Raw genomic sequence first — 22,239 nt, forward strand, 5'->3', positions numbered from 1 at the left:
CTTCTGATCACCCCCCCTTTCTTTATCCCTTTCTTCCCCTACCAATCTTCCTAGTTCTTATGTTCCACAGATGAGAGAAATCATATGACAATTGTCTTTCTCTGTTTGACTTATTTCACTTATCATTATCTCCTACAGTGCCGTCCATGTTGCAGCAAATGTTGAGAACTCGTTCTTTCTGATAGCTGAGTAATATTCCATTGTATATATGGACCACAACTTCTTAATCCATTTGTCTGTTGAAGGGCATCTCTGTTCCTTCCATGATTTGGCTATTGTGGACAGTGCTGCTATGAACATTGGGGTGCATATGGCCCTTCTGTTCACTACATCTGTACCTTTGGGGTAAATACCGAGTAGTGCAATGGTTGGGTCATAGGGTAGCTCAATTTTTAACTTTTTAAGGGACCTCCAGACTGTTTTCCAGAGTGGCTGTACCAACTTGCATTCCCACCAACAATGTAGGAGGGATCCCCTTTCTCCATATCCTCTCCAACAATTGTTGTTTCTTGCCTTTTCTATTTCTGCCATTCTAACTGCCATAAGGTGGTATCTTAGTGTGGTTTTGACTTGAATTTCCCTGATGACTAATGATTTTGAACATTTTTTCATGTGTCTGTTAGCCATTTGTCTGTCATCATTGGAAAAGTTTCTGTTCATATCTTCTGCCCATTTTATGATTTTTTTATTTGTTTCTCACATATTGAGTTTGAGAAGTTCTTTGTAGATCTTCGATACCAGTCTTTTATCTGTAGTGTCATTTGCAAATATCTTCTCCCTTTCTGTGGACTGCCTCTTAGTTTTTTGGACTCTTTCCTTGACTGTGAGGAAGCTTTTTATCTTGATGAAGTCCCACAAGTTCATTTTTTCTTTTGTTTCTCTTGCCTTTGGAGATGTGTCATGAAAAAAGTTGCTGTGGCCGTTGTCAAAGAGGTTGCTGCCTATGTTCTCCTCTAGAATTCTGATGGATTCGTGTCTCACATCGAGGTCTTTTATCCATTTGGAGTTTATCTTTGTGTATGGTGTGAGAGTGGTCAAGTTTCATTCTTTTGCATGTAGCTGTCCTATTTTCCCAGCACCATGTATTGAAGATACTGTCTTTATCCACTGGATGTTTTTTCCTTCTTTGTCAAAGATTAGTTGCCCAACGAGTCGAGGGTCCATTTCTCGGTTGTCTATTCCGTTCCATTGGTCTATGTGTCTGTTTTTGTGCCAGTACCATGCTGTTTTTGTGATCACAGCTTTGTAGTACAGCTTCAATTCCAGCAACGTGATGCCCCCAGCTTTGTTTTTCCTTTTCAACAATTCCTTGGCGATTCGGGGCCTTTTCTGGTTCCACACAAATTTAAGGGATATTTCTTCCAGCTCTTTGAAAAATGTCATTGGTATTTGGATCCGGATGGCATTGAAAGTGTAGATTGCTCTGGGTAGCATAGACATTTTAACTATGTTAATTCTTCTGATCCATGAGCATGGAATATTTTTCCATTTTTTTGTGTCTTATTCAATGTCTTTCAAGAGTGATTTGTAGTTTCTAGAATATAGATCCTTCATGGCTCTAGTTAAATTAATTCCAAGATAACGTATGATTTTTGGTGCTATTGTAAATGGAATGGATTCCCTAATTTCTCTTTCTTCAGTCTCATTGTTCATGTATAGAAATGCAACTGATTTCTGAGCATTGATTTTGTAACCTGCCACATTACCGAATTGCTCTATAAATTATAGTAGTTTGGTGGTGGATTCTTTTGAATCTTCCATATAGAGTATCATGTCATCTGTGAAGAGAGACAGTTTGACTTCCTCTTTGCCAATTTGGATACCTTTTATCCCTTTTTGTTGTCTGATTGGTGTTACAAGGACTTCTACAACTATGTTGAATAATAATGACGAGAGTGGGCATCCTCGTCGTGTTCCTGATCTTAAGGGAAAGGCTTCCAACTTTTCCCCATGAGAAGAATATTTGCTGTAGGATTTACATAGATGGTTTTTATGAAATTGAAGAATGTACCCTCTATCCCTACACTCTGAAATGTTTTAATCAGGAAAGGATGCTGTATTTTGTCAAATGCTTTTTCTGCATCTATTGAGAGAGTCCTATGGTTCTTGACTCTTATCTTGTTGATATGATCTATCACACTGATCGATTTGCGAATGTTGAACTACCCTTGCATCCCAGGGATGAATCCCACTTGGTCATGATGGATAATTGTCTTAATGTACTATTGGATCCTATTAGCTACAATCTTGTTGAGAATTTTGGTGTCCATATTCATCAGGGATTTTGGTCTGTAATTCTCCTTTTTGAAGGGGTCTTTGCCCGGTTTGGGGATCAAGTTAATATTGGCCTCATAGAATGAGTTTGGTAGTTTTCGTTCTGTTTCTTTTCTTTGAAACAGCTTCAAGAGAACAGGTATTATTTCATCTTTGAATGTTTGGTAGAATTCCCCGGGGAATCTATCAGGATCTGGAGTCTTCTTTTTTGGAAGGTTTTTGATCACTGTTTCAATCTCTTCATAATTAATCAGTCTGTTTAAAAAAATCAATTTCATGCAGATGACATGATACTCTATATGGAAAACCCAAAGACACCACTCCCAAACTATTAGAAGTTATAGAACAATTCAGTAATGTGGCGGGTTACAAAATCAATGCCAGAAATCAGTTGCATTTCTATACACGAATAAGGAGACTGAAGAAAGAGAAATTAGGGAATCCATCCCATTTACAATAGCATCAAAAACCATACGTTACCTTGGAATTAACTTAACCAGAGAAGTAAAGAATCTAGGATATTCTGTAAATTACAAATCACTCTTGAAAGACATTGAAGAAGACACAGAAAGATGGAAGAATATTCCATGCTCACAGATAGGAAGAATTAACATAGTTAAAATGTCCATGCTACCCAGAGCAATCTACACTTTCAATGCCATCCTGATCCAAATACTGATGACATTTTTCAAAGAACTGGAACAAATAGTCCTTAAATTTGTATGGAACCAGAAAAAGCCCTGAATCGCTAAGGAACTGTTGAAAAGGGAAAACAAAGCTGGGGGCATCACAATGCCAGATTTCAAGCTGTACTACAAAGCTATGATCACAAAGACAGCATGATACTGGCACAAAAACAGATACATAGACCAATGGAACAGAATAGAGAACCCAGAAATGGACCCTCGGCTCTTTGGGCAACTAATCTTTGATAAAGCAGGAAAAAACATCCAGTGGAAAAAAGACAGTCTCGTCAATAAATGGTCCTGGGAAAATTGGACAGCTACATGAAAAAGAATGAAACTTGACCACTCTCTCACACCATACACAAAGATAAACTCCAAATGGATGAAAGACCTCGATGTGAGACAGGAATCCATCAAAATCCTAGAGGAGAACATAGGCAACAACCTATACGACATCGGCCAAAGCAACCTTTTTCATGACACATCTCCACAGGCAAGAGAAACAAAAAATAAATGAACTTGTGGGACTTCATCAAGATAAAAAGCTTCTGCACAGCCAAGGAAACAGTCAAAAAACTAAGAGGCAGCCCACGGAATGGGAGAATATATTTGCAAATGATGCTACAGATAAAAGACTGGTATCCAAGATCTACAAAGAACTTCTCAAACTCAATACGCGAGAAACAAATAAACAAATCATAAAATGGGCAGAAGATATGAACAGACACTTTTCCAATGGTGACATACAAATGGCTAACAGACACATGAAAAAATATTCAAAATCACTAGCCATCAGGGAAATTGAAATCAAAACCACATTAAGATACACCCTACACCAGTTACAATGGCAAAAATTGACAAGGCAAGAACAACAATTGCTGGAGTGGATGTGGAGAAAGGGGATCCCTCCTAGACTGTTGGTGGGAATGCAAGTTGGTACAGCCACTCTGGAAAACAGTGTGAAGGTCCCTTAAAAAGTTAAAAATTGAGCTAACCTACGACCCAGCCATTGCACTACTGGGTATTTACCCCAAACATACAGACGTAGTAAAGAGAAGGGCCATAAGGACCCCAATGTTCATAGCAGCATTCTCCACCTAAGCTAAATCATGGAAGGAGTCGCGATGCCCTTCAACAGATGACTGGATTAAGAAGTTGTGGTCCATATATGCAATGGAATATTACTCAGCTATCAGAAAGAACGAGTTGTCAACATTTGCTGCAACATGGACGGCACTGTAGGAGATAATGCTAAGTGAAATAAGTCAAGCAGAGCAAGACAATTATCATATGGTTTCTCTCATCTATGGAACATAAGAACTAGGAAGATCGGTAGGGGAAGAAAGGGATAAAGAAAGAGGGGTGATCAGAATGTGGAATGGAGCATGAGGGACTATGGACTACGAGAAACAAACTAGGGACCTCAGAAGGGAAGTGGGGTGGGGGAATGGGATACACTGGCGATGGGTAGAAAGAAGGGCACATATTGCATGGTGCACTGGGTGTTATACGCAACTAAGGAATCATTGAACTTTACATCGGAAACCGGGGATGTACTGTATGGTGACTAACATAATATTATAAAAAAACATTTAAAAAAATCAATTTCTTCCTGTTTCAGACTTGGTAGCTTATAGGTTTCCAGGAAGGCCTCCATTTCTTCCAGGTTGTTTAATTTATTAGCATAAAGCTGTTGATTAAAGTTTCTAATGATCCTTCCTGTTTCATTGGTGTTGGTTGTGACCTCTCCCTTTTCATTCATCATTTTATTAATTTGGGTCCCTTCTCTATTCTTTTGACTAAGTCTTGCCAGTGGCATATGTATCTTATTTATTCTTTCAAAAAACCAGCTTCTAGTTCTGTTGATCTGCTCTACTGTGCTCCTGGTTTCTAATGCATTGATCTCTGCTCTAATCTTGATCAACTGCGCTCTCGTGCATGGATTAGGCCTGTTCTTCTGTTGCTGTTCCAGCTTCTTGAGGTGAGAATATAAAAACTGTATTTTAGATTTTTCTATTCTTTTGAGTGAGGCTTGGATGGCTATGTATTTTCCCCTTAGGACTGCCTTTGCAGTGTCCCATAGGTTTTGGACCATTGTGTTTTCATTCTCGTTGGTCTCCATAAATTGTTTAAATTGATTTTTGATTTCCTGGTTTATCGAATCATTCTCAAGCAGGATGGTTCTTAGTTTCCACGTGTTTGAGTCTCTTCCAAATTTTTCCTTGTGATTGAGTTCCATTTTCAGAGCACTGTGGTCTGAGAATATGCAGGGAATAATTTCAGCGTTTTGGTGTCAGTTGAGACTGTTCTGTGACCCAGAATATGATCTATTCTGGAGAATGTTCCATGGGCATTCGAAAAGAATGAGTATTCTGTTGTTCTGGGGTGTAGTGTTCTTTATATATCTATGGGGTCCATGTGGTCTAGTATGCCATTCAAAGCTCTTGTTTCTTTGTTGCTTTTCTGCTTAGGTGATCTGTCTATTGCTGATACTGGAGTGTTGAGGTCTCCTACTATTAACGTATTTTTATCTGTATGTCTCTTTATTTTCGTTAAGAGTTGGCTTGTGTATCTAGCTGCTCCCCTGTTGGGGCATAGATATTTATAATTGTCATATCCACTTGTTGGATACATCCCTTAAGAATAATATAGTTTCCTTCTGTGTCTCTAACTACAGTCTTTAGTTTAAAATCCAATCTGTCTGATATGAGAATGTCTACCCTAGCTTTCTTTTGAGGTCACTTGGCATGAAAAATGGTTTTTCATCTCTTTGCTTTCAGTCTGAATGTATCTTTAGGTTCAAAATGAGTCTCTTGTAGACAGCATATGGTTGGGTCATGTCTGTTTATCCAATCTGCAACCCTGTGGCGTTTTTTGGGAGCATTTAGGCCATTCACATTGAGATTGATTATTGAGAAATGTGATTTTAATGATGTCATGTTGCCTTTAAAGTCTTTGTTTCTGCAGATTGTAACTTTCTCTTCTGTATCACTCTTGGGGCCTTTTTACTTTAATAGAACCCCCCTTAATATCTCCTGTAGTGCTGGTTTCGTGCTTACGAATTTGTTCAGTGTCTGGTGATTCTGGAAGGTCCTTATCTCTCCATCAATTCTGAATGACAGCCTTGCTGGATATAGGATCCTTGGCTGCATATTTTTCACTGAAAGAGCTTTAAAAATGCCCCCCCCCCAACTCTTTCTCTCATTCCAGGTCTGTGTAGATGGGTCTGACGTAATCCTAATATTTTTGCCTTTGTACGTGAGAAATTTCTTTGCCCTGGTCACTTTCAATACTGTATCCTTGGATCTAATATTTGCGAAATGCACTATGACGTGACATGGCGTAGGTCTGTCGTGGTTGAGATTCGGAGGGGTCCTCTCAGCCTCTTGGACACGAATGCTTATTTCCTTTGCTAGGTTAGGGTAGTTTTCACCTACAGTTTGTTCAAATATCTCTTCTAGACCTCTGTTTTTCTCCACCCCCTCAGGGATGCCAATGATTCTGACATTGAAACGTGTGATTGAGTCAATAATCTCCCATAACCAACATTCTTGAGATTGGATTTTTTTGAGCCAAGTTTCTATTTTAGCTTTCTCTTCTACCATCCCATCCTCCAATTCACTAATTCGACCTTCTGCCTCATTTACCCTGTCTGTCAGAGCATCTAGTTTTGACTGCATTTAATTCATAGCATTTTTAAATTTCTGCCAATTTTGCTCTCCTATCCGCCTTTAGAGAGTCTATATTTTTGTTCATATTTTCGTTAATACTTTTTTCAAGTCTACACATCATCTTGACCATTGTTACTGAGAACTCCATTTCTGAAAATTTGGTTATATCCATATCCATCAGTTCTGTGGCAGAGGCTGCAGACTCATTATCTTTTCTTTGTTGGGGGTGGGATTTCTCCTTCTCGTCATGCTGATGAGGAGAAGTTGAGGGGTTGCCCAGAGCCCAAATTATTGTCCAGGACCCAGGCAGTATGCTCTTGTTTTATAGGGACCTTAGGGATGTGGGCTTCTTGATTTTTCAACCTACCTTCTGGGGGAGGGGCCTGATGCACTGATATTCAGGCAACCCTGTTTGGGTAGTCTCCCTGTCTGCTGCGAGGGGGGATGGGGGTGGGCACACTGTGAGCTGGTGTTTCCAGACTTTTGTTCTCTGGCGGCTTTCCCTGGCGGTTTTCTGTGGCTCTTCTGAGAGTCAGAGCAGCAGTGGCCAAATCCCAGGCTCTGTCTCAGAACAGAGAGATCGCAGTCCTATCTCCACAGAGCTCTTCTGGCCACTTTAACTCTGGTTCTGTTGGTGCTGCTTAACCCTGCAGTGTCCTGGGTTGTGTGCCCCTCAGCCGGCGTCCCAGCCCTCACTTCCAGGGCCGGCCTGTCTCTGTCCTTTGTGTTTCTAACACTACCAGCTACCAGCCGCCCCCATGCGCGCTCCGGAGCTCTGTTTCAGTATGGTTCGCATGTGCTCTGGAGCTCCGCTTTTCAGTTTGGACGCGCACGTGTTACCAGGCTCACAGTCTCTGTCTCCTCTCTCGTGGGTGCCGGTTCGGGATTCTGGCCCACTCCCCAGTGCAGGTGGCTACTGCTTCCCGGCGCCCGAGCATGGCGGCTCCCTCTCCCTTCCGTTTATCTTCCTATATCTGTGTGCGGATTCATGGCTCCCTGCTTCGTACCTCAATACTCAGTGCTGGAGATGTTCTTTTGTAGAGATCCAGCTGTATCTTCCTGCATCTCAGGCTGATTCCGTGGTCTGGTACCTATCCAGCTCGACTCGGGACCAGCTGGAAAAGGGGACCCCTACTCCTCCGCCATCTTAACTCTCCCTTCTGTTTTTCTTCTGAGAGTTTCATGCATTGAAAACGGTTTTGGGGGCGCCTGGGTGGCGCAGTCGTTAGGCGGCTGCCTTCGGCTCAGGGCGTGATCCCGGCGTTCTGGGATCGAGCCCCACATCAGGCTTCTCCGCTTTTGAATAATACATTTTTATTACAATATAATTGCATATAATATTATGTAAATCTAAAGAGGTACAGCATGTTGATTTGATACTCTTATGTACTGTAACATGATTACCACCATGGCATTAGTTAGCACCTTCATCACATCACATGTAATAATAGCCACTTTAAAGTCCTTGTCTGTTAGGTCCAATGTGGTTCATCTTAGAGTTGGAATTGATTGATTTTCTCTTTTCTTGAAACTGTGTTCCATTTTCTTGGTTCCTTGTATATGAGATAATTTTGGATTATATATTATACATTTGAATACTAAGTTATGGAGATTTTTTGTATTGTTATTTTTTCTTCAATGATTATTGTTTTGTTTTGGTGGATAATTTTCTTGGAAGGGTTTGCACTGAAAATTCTGCTTTTGGGGCAGCAGCTCTGGTCTCTGTATCTTTTATCTTTGTTTGAATTACATTGAGCCTCTTCTGTACATTTTTGATTCAGGGTCAGTTCTAGCTCTGTTCCTGACAGAATTCCTCCTGAACATTCACCGTTTCCTAGCATCTCTTTTCTGATCCTCCCAGCCAGAAAGACTGTGGGCTTTTCCACATATGTTTTCACCATCACTGTGTGACATAGGAAGTGCACTTAACCCTAGACTAAAAAACACAGATATGGGAACCTTACTTATAGCTCCATATATTCCCTCCTTCAACAAACTGTTTACTTCCCATCAGAGTCTGTCTGCTTCTGTTCATTCTCCAGTACCTTCAGGTAGTTATTTTTTAATTATGTTCAACTTTTAGAGCTGTTTACTGTGGAGAGGAGAGTGTTAAGTAGGGTCTTAATCTATTATTTCCAGAAACGGAAGTGAGAATTTAGTTTTGATATTTTGAGGTTGGAAATGGTTAACAAAACTTATGGCTTGAATAGAAACTGGAACATTTATTGGACAGAGATAATTTCTTCTGTATACTTCAGGTTGTCAGGGCTATCATGGTTGGAGAAAGTGCCATTTTCAAAATTTTATGATTTTGAAAGATCCTCTCCTGGAAAACCTTTTAGTGTTTTATTTCATAGATGTTTAGTTCACTATAGAAATGTAATGGTTTTGGTTTTGTTTTTCTTTTATGTTCAAGGTTGTTCATCGTGATCTTAAACCTAGTAATATTTTATATATGGATGAATCAGCCAATGCAGACTCCATTAGAATCTGTGATTTTGGGTTTGCAAAACAACTTCGAGGGGAAAATGGACTTCTCTTAACTCCATGCTACACTGCCAACTTTGTAGCACCTGAGGTATTCTTTAAAACTTTAGTATTGCCCTTTTGTTCTTTTCCTTTAGTTGAATATATATGACGTCATGTATATGTTAAAATTTGATAGGTAAAAAGCTGAGTAATCTTATCCTTTCCCAATTATAAAGCTCTTTAAATCAGTGAATTATGATAACCTCTAACATAAATATTCAGACTAGTAACTAGCATCCAAAAACAGCCTGAATATATAATCATCAGACTACTCTTTTCTGTTGGGTTATGTACTAGCATCAGAATCATACACTTGTAGAGCTGGAAGGGAGAATAGAGATAACCCCATCTTCAACATATTAAATATTCTAAGTGAAGAAACTGAGGCTCAAAGTACTTTAAAAAAGTTTTTCAAGACCCAGCATTTACTTAGTAATAAAGCCAGGGTAGATTTTCAGATATTTCAGTTTCTGCTGAAAAAGAGGTAATTTATATTATTTAACATTATACATTATACATAAGGGCAATACCACCCCTGATTGTCTTTAAGATCTAATTCCTGGAGAAAACAGCTTCACAGGGATTTTTATAAGCAGGGGGATTTTTCTTGGCAAATACCACTCATATGTAGATCTTAGAGGGAAGAGTCAGGAAAGGTGAGTCAGGGGAGATTGAGGGGTATAGGTTTCACATTTATCAAACTCCAACAGTTAGTTCTGATACTGGGGATGGGAGCTTTGACAGTAGCAACTCCCACAGCAGTGAAAGTATGGTTGATCAAAAATGAATTGGCGGGGCACCTGGGTGGCACACCCGGTTGGGCATCCAACTCTTGGTTTCAGCTAGGGTCATAATCTCAGGGTCGTGGCATTGAGCCCCAAGTCAGGCTCCAGCTCAGCACGGAATCTTCCTAAGACTCCCTCTCCCTCTACCTCTGGCTCCCCCCCTCCACTCTCTCTCTAAAATAAATTTTAAAAAATGAATCAGGGATGGCACTGGCCATATAATTTCTTTGTTTATAAATTAGAAACTGTTCTTATATGTTATGAATAATGCTAAACTCTATGAATTATATGTTCAGCCCAAAGCAAAATACACAAAAAGTTTCAGGTTTTAAAAATTGAATTTTCCAAGTCAGAGAAAATGAATAAAATAATTTGAGGATAAATTCCTATCTCTTGTGCAATTTTCTGATTTTTTATATCAAATACTATCCCTTTCAAGATAATAATTCACATCAGCTATAGCAAGATATTCACATATAAATATCAACAAATCTGTATTTTAATAAGTATATATTAGAAAACTATTTTTATTGAAGTAAAATTAGCATACAGTGTTATTGGTTTCAGGTATGTAAAATAGTGTATCTAATAATGAAAATAGAAATATAGAAAATAGAAAAATAACATTAATACTAAAAAATTCCCAAGTTAAAATTTAATGTATTCCTTTAAGATGTTGATGTTGAAGAAGGATAACACCAACTTTACATGTTTTTTATAAGAGGTTTGCCATATAAAAATTATGTACCTAGAGAATGTATTTTAATCTATACTTTTTATTTTTTAATAATAATATTTTTATTATGTTAGTAACCATACAGTGCATCCCTAGATTTTGATCTAATGATTCATTACTTGTGTATAACACCCAGTGCACCATGCAATATGTACCCTCCTGAAAAGCCATCACGAGCCTATCCCATTCCCCAACCACCCCGCCCGAAGTCCTCAGTTTTTTCCGAGTCCATAGTCTCTAATGCTTCATTCCCCCTTATGATCACCTCCCCTTTCTTTATCTTTCTTCTCGTACTGATCTTCTTACTTCTTATGTTCCATAAATGAGTGAAACCATATGATAATTGTCTTTCTCTCCTTGACTTATTTCACGTCGCATTATCGCCTCCAGTCCCGTCCATGTTACAGCAAATGTTGAAAAATTTTTCTTTTTGATGGCTGAGTAATTTTCCATTGTATATATGGACCACATCTTCTTAATCCAGTCATCTGTTGAAGGGCATCTCAGCTTCTTCCATGATTTAGCTTAAGTGGACAATGCTGCTATGAACCTTGGGGTCCTTATGGCCCTTCACTTCTCTACATCTGTATCTTTGGGGTAAATACCCAGTAGTGCAATTGCTGCATCATAGGGTAGCTCAATTTTTAACTTTTAAGGCACCTCCACACTGTTTTCCAGAGTGGCTGTACCAACTTGCATTCCCACCAACAATGTAGGAGGGATCCCCTTTCTCCATATCCTCTCCAACAATTGTTGTTTCTTGCCTTGTCTATTTCTGCCATTCTAACTGGCGTAAGGTGGTATCTCAGTGTGGTTTTGATTTGGATTTCCTTGATGGCCAATGATTTTGAACATTTTTTCATGTGTCTGTTAGCCATTTGTATGTCTTCATTGGAAAAGTGTCTGTTCATATCTTCTGCCCATTTTTTGATTTATTTGTTTCTCACGTATTGAGTTTGAGAAGTTCTTTGTAGATCTTGGATACCAGTCTTTTATCTGTAGTGTCATTTACAAATATCTTCTCCCATTCCGTGGGCTCCCTCTTAGTTTTCTTGACTCTTTCCTCGGCTGTGCAGAAGCTTTTTATCTTGATGAAGTCCCACAAGTTCATTTTATCTTTCGTTTCTCTTGCCTTTGGAGATGTGTCATGAAAAAGATTGCTGTGGCTGATGTCCTAGAGGTTGCTGCCTATGTTCTCCTCTAGGACGTTCATGGATTCCTGTCTCACATCAAGGTCTTTCATCCATTTGAAGTTTATCTTTGTGTATGGTGTGAGAGAGTGGTCAAGTTTCATTCTTTTGCATGTAGCTGTCCAGTTTTCCCAGGACCATTTATTGACAAGACTGTCTTTTTTCCACTGGATGTTTTCTCCTGCTTTATCAAAGATTAGTTGCCCAAAGAGCCGAGGGTCCATTTCTGGGTTCTCTATTCTGTTCCATTGGTCTATGTGTCTGTTTTTGTGCTAGTAACCTGCTGTCTTTGTGATCACTGCTTTGTAGTACAGCTTGAAATCCGGCAATGTGATGCACCCAGCTTTGTTTTTCCTTTTCAACAATTCCATGGTGTTTCGGGGCCTTTTCTGGTTCCACACAAATTTAAGGGCTGTTTGTTCCAGTTCTTTGAAAAATGTCATTGGTATTTTGATCGGGATGGCATTGAAAGTGTAGCTTGCTATGGGTAGCATAGACATTTTAACTATGTTAATTCTTCTGATCCATGATCATGGAATATTTTTCCATCTTTTTGTGTCTTATTCAATGTCGTTCAAGAGTGATTTGTATTTTCTAGAATATAGATCCTTTACGTCTCTGGTTAACTCCGCGATAACATATGATTTTGGGTGCTATTGTAAATGGAATGGATTCCCTAATTTCTCTTTCTTCAGTCTCATTGTTCGTGTATAGAAATGCAACTGATTTCTGAGCATTGATTTTGTATCCCGCCACATTCCTGAATTGCTCTATAGCTTGTAGAAGGTTGGGGGTGGATTCTTTTGGGTTTTCCATATAGAGTATCATGTCATCTGCGAAGAGAGACAGTTTGACTTCTTCTTTGCCGATTTGGATACCTTTTATCCCTTTTTGTTGTCTGATTGCTGTTTCAAGGACTTCTAGTACTGTGTTGAATAATAATGGCGAGAGTGGGCATCCTTGTGGTGTTCCTGATCTTAAGGGAAAGGTTCTCAGCTTTTCCCCATTGAGAATGTTATTCGCTGTGGGCTTTTCATAGGTGGTTTCTATGAAATTGAGGAATGTACCCTCTATCCCTACACTCTGAAGGGTTTTAATCAGGAAAGGATGCTGTATTTTGTCAAATTCTTTTTCTGCATCTATTGAGAGGATCATATGGTTCTTGACTCTTTTCTCTTTGATATGATGTATCACACTGATTGATTTGCGAATGTTGAACCACCCTTGCATCCCAGGGACGAATCCCACTTGGTCATGATGGATAATCCTTTTAATGTAGTGTTGGATCCTATTAGCTAGGATCTTGTTGAGAATTTTGGCGTCCATGTTCCTCAGGGAAATTGGTCTATAATTCTCCTTTTTGATGGGGTCTTCACCTGGTTTAGGAATCAAGGTAATATTGGCCTCATATATTGAGTTTGGTGTTTTCCTTCTGTTTCTTTTCTTTGAAACAGCTTCAGGAGAATAGGTATTATTTCTTCTTTGAAGGTTTGGTAGAATTCCCTGGGGAATTCATCAGGCCCTGGAGTCTTGTTTTTCGGAAAGTTTTTAATAACTGCTTCAATCTTTTCATAATTAATTTGTCTGTTTAAAAAATCAGTTCCTTCCTGTTTCAGACTTGGTAGTTTATAGGTTTCAAGGAAGGCATCCATTTCTTCCAGGTTGTTTAATTTATTGGCATAAATCTGTTGGTAAAAGTTTCTAATGATCCTTCCTATTTCATTGGTGTTGGTTGTAACCTCTCCCTTTTCATTCATAATTTTATTAATTTGGATCCTTTCTCTATTCTTCTGACTAAGTCTTGCCAGTGGCTTATCTATCTTATTTATTCTTTCAAAGAACAGCTTCTAGTTCTGTTGATCTGCTCTACTGTGCTCCTGGTTTCTAATTCATTGTTCTCTGCTATAGTATGATCAACTGCTTTCTCATGTGTGGATTAGGGCTGTTCTTCTATTGCTGTTCCAGCTTCTTGAGGTGAGAATATAAAAACTGCATTTTAGATTTTTCTACTCTTTTGAGTGAGGCTTGGATGGCTATGTATTTTCCCCTTAGGACTGCCATTGCAGTGTCCAAAGGGTTTTGGACCATTGTGTTTTCATTCTCTTTGGTCTCCATAAATTGTTTAAATTGATTTTTGATTTCCTGTTTTATCCATTCATTCATGAGCAGGATGGTTCTTAGTTTCCAAGTGTTTGAGTCTCTTCCAAATTTTTCCTTGTGATTGAGTTCCAATTTCAAAGCACCGTAGTCTGAGAAGATGCAGGGTATAATTTCAGTGTTTTGGTATCGGTTGAAACCGTTTTGTGACCCAGCACAGGATTTATTCTGGAGAATGTTCCATGTGCATTAGGAAAGAATGAGTATTCTGTTATTCTGGGGTGTAGTGTTCTGTATATATCTGTGAGGTCCATCTGGTCCAGTATGTCATTCAAAGCTCTTGTTTCTTTGTTGATTTTTTGCTTTGGTGATCTGTCTATTGCTGAGAGCGGAGTGTTGAGGTCCCCTACTGTTAACGTATTATTATCTCTATGTTTCTTTATTCTGGGTTAGAGTTGGCTTGTGTATCTAGCTGCTCCCCTGTTGGGGGCATAGATATTTATAATTTTCATATCCACTTGTTGGATACATCCCTTAAGAATAATATAGGGTCCTTCTGTATCTTTAACTACAGTCTTTAGTTTAAAATCTAATCTGTCTGATATGAGAATGGCTACCCCAGCTTTCTTTTGAGGTCCATTGGCATGAAAAATAGTTCTCCATCCCTTCACTTTCAGCCTGGATGTATCTTTAGGTTCAGAATGAGTCTCTTGTAGGCAGCATATGGTTGGGTCATGTCTGTTTATCCAGTCTGCAACCCTGTGGTGTTTTATGGGAGCATTTAGGCCATTCACATTGCAAGTGATTATTGAGAGAGATGATTTTAATGATATCATTTTGCCTGTGAAGTCTTTGTTTCTATAGATAGTAAATTTCTGTTCTTTATCACTCTTGGGGTCTTTTTACTTTTATAGAACCCCTCTTAATATTTCTTGTAGGGCTCACTTGGCTGGTCACATATTCTTTCAGTTTCTGCTGCTCTTGGAAGCTCCTTGTCTCTCCATCCATTCTGAATGACAGTCTTGCTGGATAAAGGATCCTTGGCTGCATGTTATTCTCATTTAGTGCTCTGAATATGTCTTCCCAGACCTTTCTGGCTTGCCAGGCCCCTGTAGAGATGTCTGACATTATTCTGATGTTCCTACCCCTGTAGGTGAGGATTCTCTTCCCCCTGTCCGCCTTAAATATTGAATCATTGGATCTAATATTTGTGAATTGTACTATTATGTGTCATGGTGTCTTTCAGTTCTCATTGATCTTTGGAGGGTTCCTCTCTGCCTCTTGTACACGAATGCTTGTTTCCTTCATCAGATTAGGGAAGTTCTCAGCTACAGTTTGTTCAAATATCTCTTCTAGACCCTTTCTTTCTCCACCCCTTTGGGGAATCTGATGATTCTCACATTGGAACATTTCATTGAGTCAGTAATCTCCCATAATCTACATTTTTTGAGACTGGAATTTTTTGAGCCATGTCTCCGTTTTTACTTTCTCTTCTACCATCCCTTCTTCCAATTCACTAATTCGTTCTTCTGCTTCATATTCCCTCGCTGTCAGAAGGTCTAGTTTAGACTACATTTGATTCATAGCTTTTTAAATTTCTGCCAGATTCACTCTCATTTCCGCCCTTAGAGATACTATATTCTCGTTCATATTTTCATTAATTTTTTTTCAAGCCTACACATCATCTTGACCATTGCTACTCTGAACTCCATTTCTGACAATTTGGTTATACCATATCCATCAGTTCTGTGGCAGAGGCCACAGTCTCTGTGTCCTTTCTTTGCTGAGGGTTCCTCCTCTTCATCATTCTGATGAGGAGAGGTTGTGGGGTTGCCCAGAGCCCAAATTATTGACTAGGACCCAGGGAGTGTGCACTTGTTTTATAGGGACCTTAGGGATGTGGGCTTCTTGATTTTTCAGCCTGCCTTCTGGGGGAGGGGCCTGCCGTGCTGATATTCAGGCAACCCTGTTTGGGTAGACTTGCCCCATCCCCTGTGAGGGGGGATGGGAATGGGCACACTGTGAGCTGGTATTTCCAGGATTTTGTTCTCTGGCAGCTTTCCCTGGAGGTTTTCTGTGGCTCTTCTGAGAGTCAGAGCAGCAGTGGCCATATCCTAGCATCTGTCTCAGAACAGAGAGATTACAGTCTGCTCTTCACTGAGTTCTCCTGGCCACTTTAACTCTGTTTCTGTGGGCATTTCTAAAAACCCTGCAGCATCCCAGGATGTGTGCAGCACAGCCACTCTCCCAGCCCTCGCTTCCAGGGCTGGCACGGTTCTGTCCTTTGTGCTTCTAACAACGCTAGCCACCCCGGTTCCCTCGCGTGCTCCCCAGCTCCCTGTTTCAATCTAGTTTGAGTGTGCACTCTGGAGCTTCTGTTTTCGGTCTGGTTGCATGCGCGTTCCTGGGCTCAGGGTCTCTGTCTGCTTTCTCACGGGTGCTAGTCCGCGAGTCCGGCCCAATCCCCAATGCAGGTGGCTACTGCTTCCTGGGGCCCGAGCGCAGTGGCTCCCTCCCCCTTCTGTTTATCTTCCTATATGTGTGCACGGATTCATGGCTCCATGCTTCGTACCTCAATACTCAGCGCTGGAGATGTTCGTTTGTAGAGATCCAGATGTATCTTCCTCTGTCTCAGGCTGATTTCATGGGTGTTCAGAATGGTCTGGTACCTATCCAGCTCGATTCAGAGGACCAGCTGAAAACAGTGTTCCCTACTCCTCTGCCATATTTTCCCCCTCTCTGCAGTCTCTGGTTTAAAATCTAGTTTGTCTGATATAAGTATGGCTATTGTTGCTTTCTTTTGACATCCATTACCATGATGAATGGTTCTCCATCCCCTCATTTTGAATCTGCAGGTGTCCTTTGGTCTAAAATGAGTCTCTTTTTAGGCAGCTAATAGATGGATCTTGTTTTGTTTTGTTTTATCTAATCTGATACCCTATAACTTTTGATTAGATAATTTACTTCTTTTTCATTGAGAGATTATTGATAGAAATTTAATGCCATTGTATTACCTGTAATGTAGGTGTTTCTGGAGATGTTCTCTGTTCTTTCTAGTCTGTTGCTTTTGGTCTTACTTTCCCACTCAAAGAGTCCCCTTTAATATTTCTTGGAGGGCTGGTTTAGTGGTCACAAACTCCTTTAGTCTTTATCTGGGAAACTGTTTATATCTCCTATTCTGAATGACAGCCTTGCTGGATAAAGTATTCTTGACTGCATTTTTTTTCCCATTCAATAAGTTGACTATATCATGCCACTCTCTTCTGGCCTGCCATGTTTCTGTGGGGAAATCTGATGCTATTTGTCTTTCCTTGTAAGTTAGGGACTAGTTTTTTTCTTGTTCCGTTTAGAATTTTACCTTTATCACTATATTTTGCAAATTTAAGTATGATCTATCTTGGTGTTAGCTTGCTTTTTTGATTTTGATGGATGTTCTCTGTGCCTCCTGAATTTGGATGTCTGTTTCCTTCCCAAGATTAGGGAAGTTTTCAGCTATAATTTCCTAAAAAAAAAACCTTCCACCCATTTTTCACTCTCCTCTTCTTCTGGGACTCCTATGATATGAATGTTACTATGCTTCATATAGTTGCTGAGTTCCCTAAGTGTACATTAGTGATCCAATATTTTTCTTTCCCTCTTCTTTTCAGCTTTATTTTCCACAACTTTATTTTCTTTATCACTTATTTGTTCTTCTGCTTGCTTCCTGCTTGTGGTCATTACATCCAGTCAGTTTCACATCTTGGCTCTAGCATTTTTTATTTTGGCCGGAGTAGATTTTAGGTCTTTTATGTCTGCAGCAAGTGACTCCCTGATGTATTCTGTGCTTTTCTTAAATGCACCTAGTATCCTTATGATTGTTGTTTTAAATTCTGGTTCAGGCATATTACTAATATTATCTCCTTCAATTAGCTCCCTGGCCATGACCTTGTTCTTTATTTTGGGATGAATTCCTCCATCTTAGCATTTTGTCTAGTGTTTTATCTTTTCTGTGTCTTAGCAGAGCCTGTTATTCTTCCTGCTACTAAGAGTAATGGCTATATTAAGAAGATGTCCTATACTGTGGGGCCTGGTGCTTCAGGTAGTATTTCTGCTGTATGCTCTGTGCCGTCTGCTGTTGTGTTTTGGGTGCTCTTTTCCTCAGGTCAGTCCCCTGCACAATTTCTCCTTACCTGCAGTAGAGAGTGTTTGCACCTTGTCCAGTGTGTGTCGAGTTTTAAGTAGTTGTCTGCATGTTAAAAGAAGCCAAATCCTATTTCCACTAGAGCTGAAGTTTTGCAGTATTCTATGGTTAGTTGATTTGGTGTGTGCAGGGGAGAAGGGGTTGTGCTGGTCTTTGTGGGGAGGGACCCACTGCTGCTGTGGCTCTCAGGCACACTTGCCCTAGTGAAAAAGCATCTTCAGAGCACAGGAAGACAGGGCGTGGTATAAGCAGCTCAAGTCTCCACTATGGTACCTGTGCTGCTCACTGAATTCCATCTGTGCTGATGGGCAGGGGGAGAAATGATGTCAGACTGTTCTCTTGTCCCCGGAGAAGGAAGTTCACACCCACAGCTGTCTAGTTCACCCACCCAGAAGAGTGAACAATCTCTCCCTGGGGGGCCCAGGAATCCCTCAGATCTTTGCCTTTGCTTTGTCTGTGTCTGAGCCATTTTCCCACCTGGTGGAGCAGTGATCCTGTGTTTTATCTCAGGCATGCCAGCTAGGTTTCAAAACTCCAAATTTTAGGAACCCAGCATGGCCTGGACCCATGCTGTTCCTCTGGGGAAGGATCTCACCACACTGGCTGGTGCTGGTTTGTCCCAGAAGGGCAGTCGCATGAGTGTACAGAGTTTTGGAGTTTATAGTAAAGAACAGCAAAAAGCTGGTGTCCAGGTTAGCTGCCCTCAGCAGCGGTCTCTGCTCTTATGCTAATGAGTGAGGCAGTGCAATGGGGCCTGCCAACTCTTTTGTCCCCTACGTGGCAGTGCCACCTCTCCCCAGTGCACACCCAGGAGTGGGATCTGTCTCTCCCAGTGAAACCTACGGGACCCCTCAGCCCCTTTTGTTTTCCCAGTCAGTGGTTTTGGGGAAATGTTTTTCTTGTGCAATCCCCTTTGAACTCCTCACGCTTTCTCTCTCCTCTCTGTCAACAGAGCTCCTTCATTCTGAACCACCTATGATTCTTTTCTCCCCCAAATCACGTCTCTGCACCTCCTACTTCCATGATGAGGCCTCTTTTCTCCCTGTAGTTGTGCACTTTGTTCTGTCCATCCTCCCATTGATTTCTTGGGTGTTCAGAATTATTTGATATTTATCTAGCTGTGTTTGACAGATGAGACAAGCATAGGGTCCCCTTCATACTCCACCATCTTAACCCCTTTCCCTGTACTAGTGAAGGTTTTCAGGTGGGCACCTGGAGAATACTTCTCCATAACTAGTGTTTCAACTATCTTTGGGTAGTATTTCTATTTTCAGAATACTTTGAAAGGTTTATTATCAAGTGCTGAAGCTTCTGCTAGTAATAAATTAATATTTCTAATTTTTATGAATGAAATTCAGAGGTTTTAGGTACAATTTGTTTCTAAAATTTCAGACCTTTTCAAAAATTAGTAATAATGTATATGAAATGCATTATCTTTTAAACTAGAATCAGAAAGATTCAAGTCCATGCAGATATTTGAATAAATAATAGCATTTATGCAAGTATAAATTCACTATTTCATCATAGTAAATAGAGTCCTTATATGCTAAGAGATATTCTAATTAGTACAATTTTCTCTTATTAATAAGGAAGAATTATTTGTTCATTTTTTGATATGTATCAATCAACATCCTAAGGTTTAATTCATTGATGTCCTTTTCTACTATTATGTGTTGCAAAAATTAATATATCTCTGGAAATACTTTATTCTTTATAAAAGTAAACACATGATATTTTTTACTAATATTTAATGTGTACTGAAGTCTAAAAATGATCCTGACTTAAAGGAACGTACAATAAATTGGATGGAAGTTGTCTGATGTGAGTTGTTTAGCAATACCTCATCATTTATTAGAGCCTTTGTGGTCCCTACTATTATTTACCTAAGCCAGTTATATAGGTATTTCGATATTAGCTTTTTTAAAAAATATTTTATTTATTTATTTGACAGAGACAGCCAGCAAGAGAGGGAACACAAGCAGGGGGAGTGGGAGAGGAAGAAGCAGGCTCCTAGCAGAGGAGCCTGATGTAGGGCTCGATCCCAGAACGCTGGGATCACGCCCTGAGCTGAAGGCAGATGCTTAATGACTGTGCCACCCAGGCGCCCCTGATATTAGCTTTTCAAGTTTGCATGTTTGTTCTTCTAAGTACACTTTGACCAGGAAAAAACTATATCTTCAATTTTACATCAGATAGATACTCGTTATTCATGTCTGGTAATTGTCAAAGCCAAACACTAATATTTTTAGATTTTTTATAAATAAAATGTCCATGCCACTGCTTATACAATTTGCCTTGTTAGTGCATTAATAATAGTTATATTTTGCTTTTATACCTAAAAGCTTTAGAAGTGGGTTTATTTATTTTTATATTTTTAAGTTTTTATTTAAATTCCAGTTAACATACAGTGTAATATTAATTTCAGGTGTACAATATAATGATTCAGCATTTCCATATAACACCCATTGCTCATCACAAGTGTGCTCTTTAATCCCCATCAGCTATTTAACCCATCCTGCCATGCACCTTCCCTCTGGTAACCATCAGTTTATTCTCTGTACTTAAGGGTCTGCCTTGCTTTGCCTTTCTGTCTCCTTTTTTCCCCTTTGCTCCTCTGTTTTGTTTTGTAAATGTCACATATGTGTGAAATCACATGCTATTCGTCTGTCTCTGACTGATGTATTTTGCTTAGTATAATACTCTCTAGTTCTATCCATGTCATTGCAAATGGCAAGATTTCATTGTTTTTTATGGCTGAGTAATATTCCACCGTGCCTCTATATAGCTTCTTTATCTGTTCATCAGTTGATGGGCACGTGGACTATTTCCATAATTTGACTGTTGGAGATATTAGTGCTGTAAACATTGGGGTGCATCTATTCCTTTGAATTAGTATTTTTGTGTCCTTTGTGTAAATACCTAGTATTGCAATTGCTGGATCACAGTGTAGTTCTATTTTTAACTTTCTGAGGAATCTCCAAACTGTTTCCAGAGTGGCTACACCAGTTCACATTCCCACCAACAGTGCAAGAGGGTTCCCCTATCTACACATTCACAAACACCTGTTATTTTTTGTATTTTTGATTTTAGCTATTCTGACAGGTATAAGGTGATATCTCATTGTAGTTTTGATTTGTATTTCCCTGATCATCAGTGATGTTGAGCATCTTTTAATGTGTCTATTAGCCGTCTGTGTCTTCTTTGGAAAAATGTATATTCATGGCTTCTACCCATTTTTAAATTAGATTATTTGTTTTTTGGGTGTTGAGTTCTATAAGTTCTTTACATGTTTTGGGTACTAATCCTTTATTGCATATGCCATTTACAAATATCTTCTCTCATTCAGGATGTTGCCTTTTAGTTTTGTTGATTGTGTCCTTTGCTGTGCAGGTTTTTATTTTGATCTAGTCCCAATAGTTTATTTTTGCTTTTGCTTCCCTTGCTTCCAGAGACATGTGTAGAGAAAAGTTCATTTTTTTTAATGTTTTGAATTTAAAGTCAAATAATTAACATATAATGTGTTATTGGTTTCAGAGATAGAGTTCAGTGATTCATCTGTCTTGTATAATACCAAGTGATCATTATATCAGGTGCCCCCCTTAACGTCCATCACCAAGTTACGCATCCCTCCACACCCCTTCCTCCACACCACTCCCCACAAGCTACACTTAGTTTGTTTCCTATTTAAGAGTCTCTTATGCTTTTTCTCCCTCTCTGATTTCATCTTGTTTTATTTTTTCCTCTCTCCCCCACGATCGTCTGTTTTGTTTCTTAAATTTCACATATAAGTGATATCATATGATAATTGTCTTTCTCTGATTCACTTCTTTTGCTTAGCATAATACCCTCTAGTTCCATCCACGTTGCAAATGTGAAGATTTCATTTTTTGATGGCTGAGTAGTAGTCCATTGTGTGTGTGTGTGTGTGTGTGTGTGTAACATCTTTATCCATTCATATGTCACTGGATATCTGGACTCTTTCCATAATTTGGCTATTGTGGACATTGCTGCTATAAACTTTGGGTACAGGTGGCCCTTCAGGTCACTATATTTGTATCTTTGAGGTAAATAACTAGTAGTGCAATTGCTGG

General features: G+C 39.5%; 1 protein-coding gene across 1 annotated transcript in view; it reads left to right on the top strand.

The window, feature by feature from the left end:
* Nucleotides 1-22,239, top strand: part of RPS6KA6 (ribosomal protein S6 kinase A6) — a 210,545-nt gene that overhangs the window by 161,085 nt on the left and 27,221 nt on the right. The window contains exon 18 of the mRNA XM_040630311.1: nt 9,048-9,209. Within this exon, the coding sequence (XP_040486245.1) occupies nt 9,048-9,209 (162 nt within the window). The remainder of the gene's footprint in view (nt 1-9,047; nt 9,210-22,239) is intronic.

Source organism: Ursus maritimus (assembly GCF_017311325.1).
Source record: "Ursus maritimus isolate PB19 chromosome X unlocalized genomic scaffold, ASM1731132v1 scaffold_X1, whole genome shotgun sequence".
Classification (NCBI taxonomy): Eukaryota; Metazoa; Chordata; class Mammalia; order Carnivora; family Ursidae; genus Ursus; species Ursus maritimus.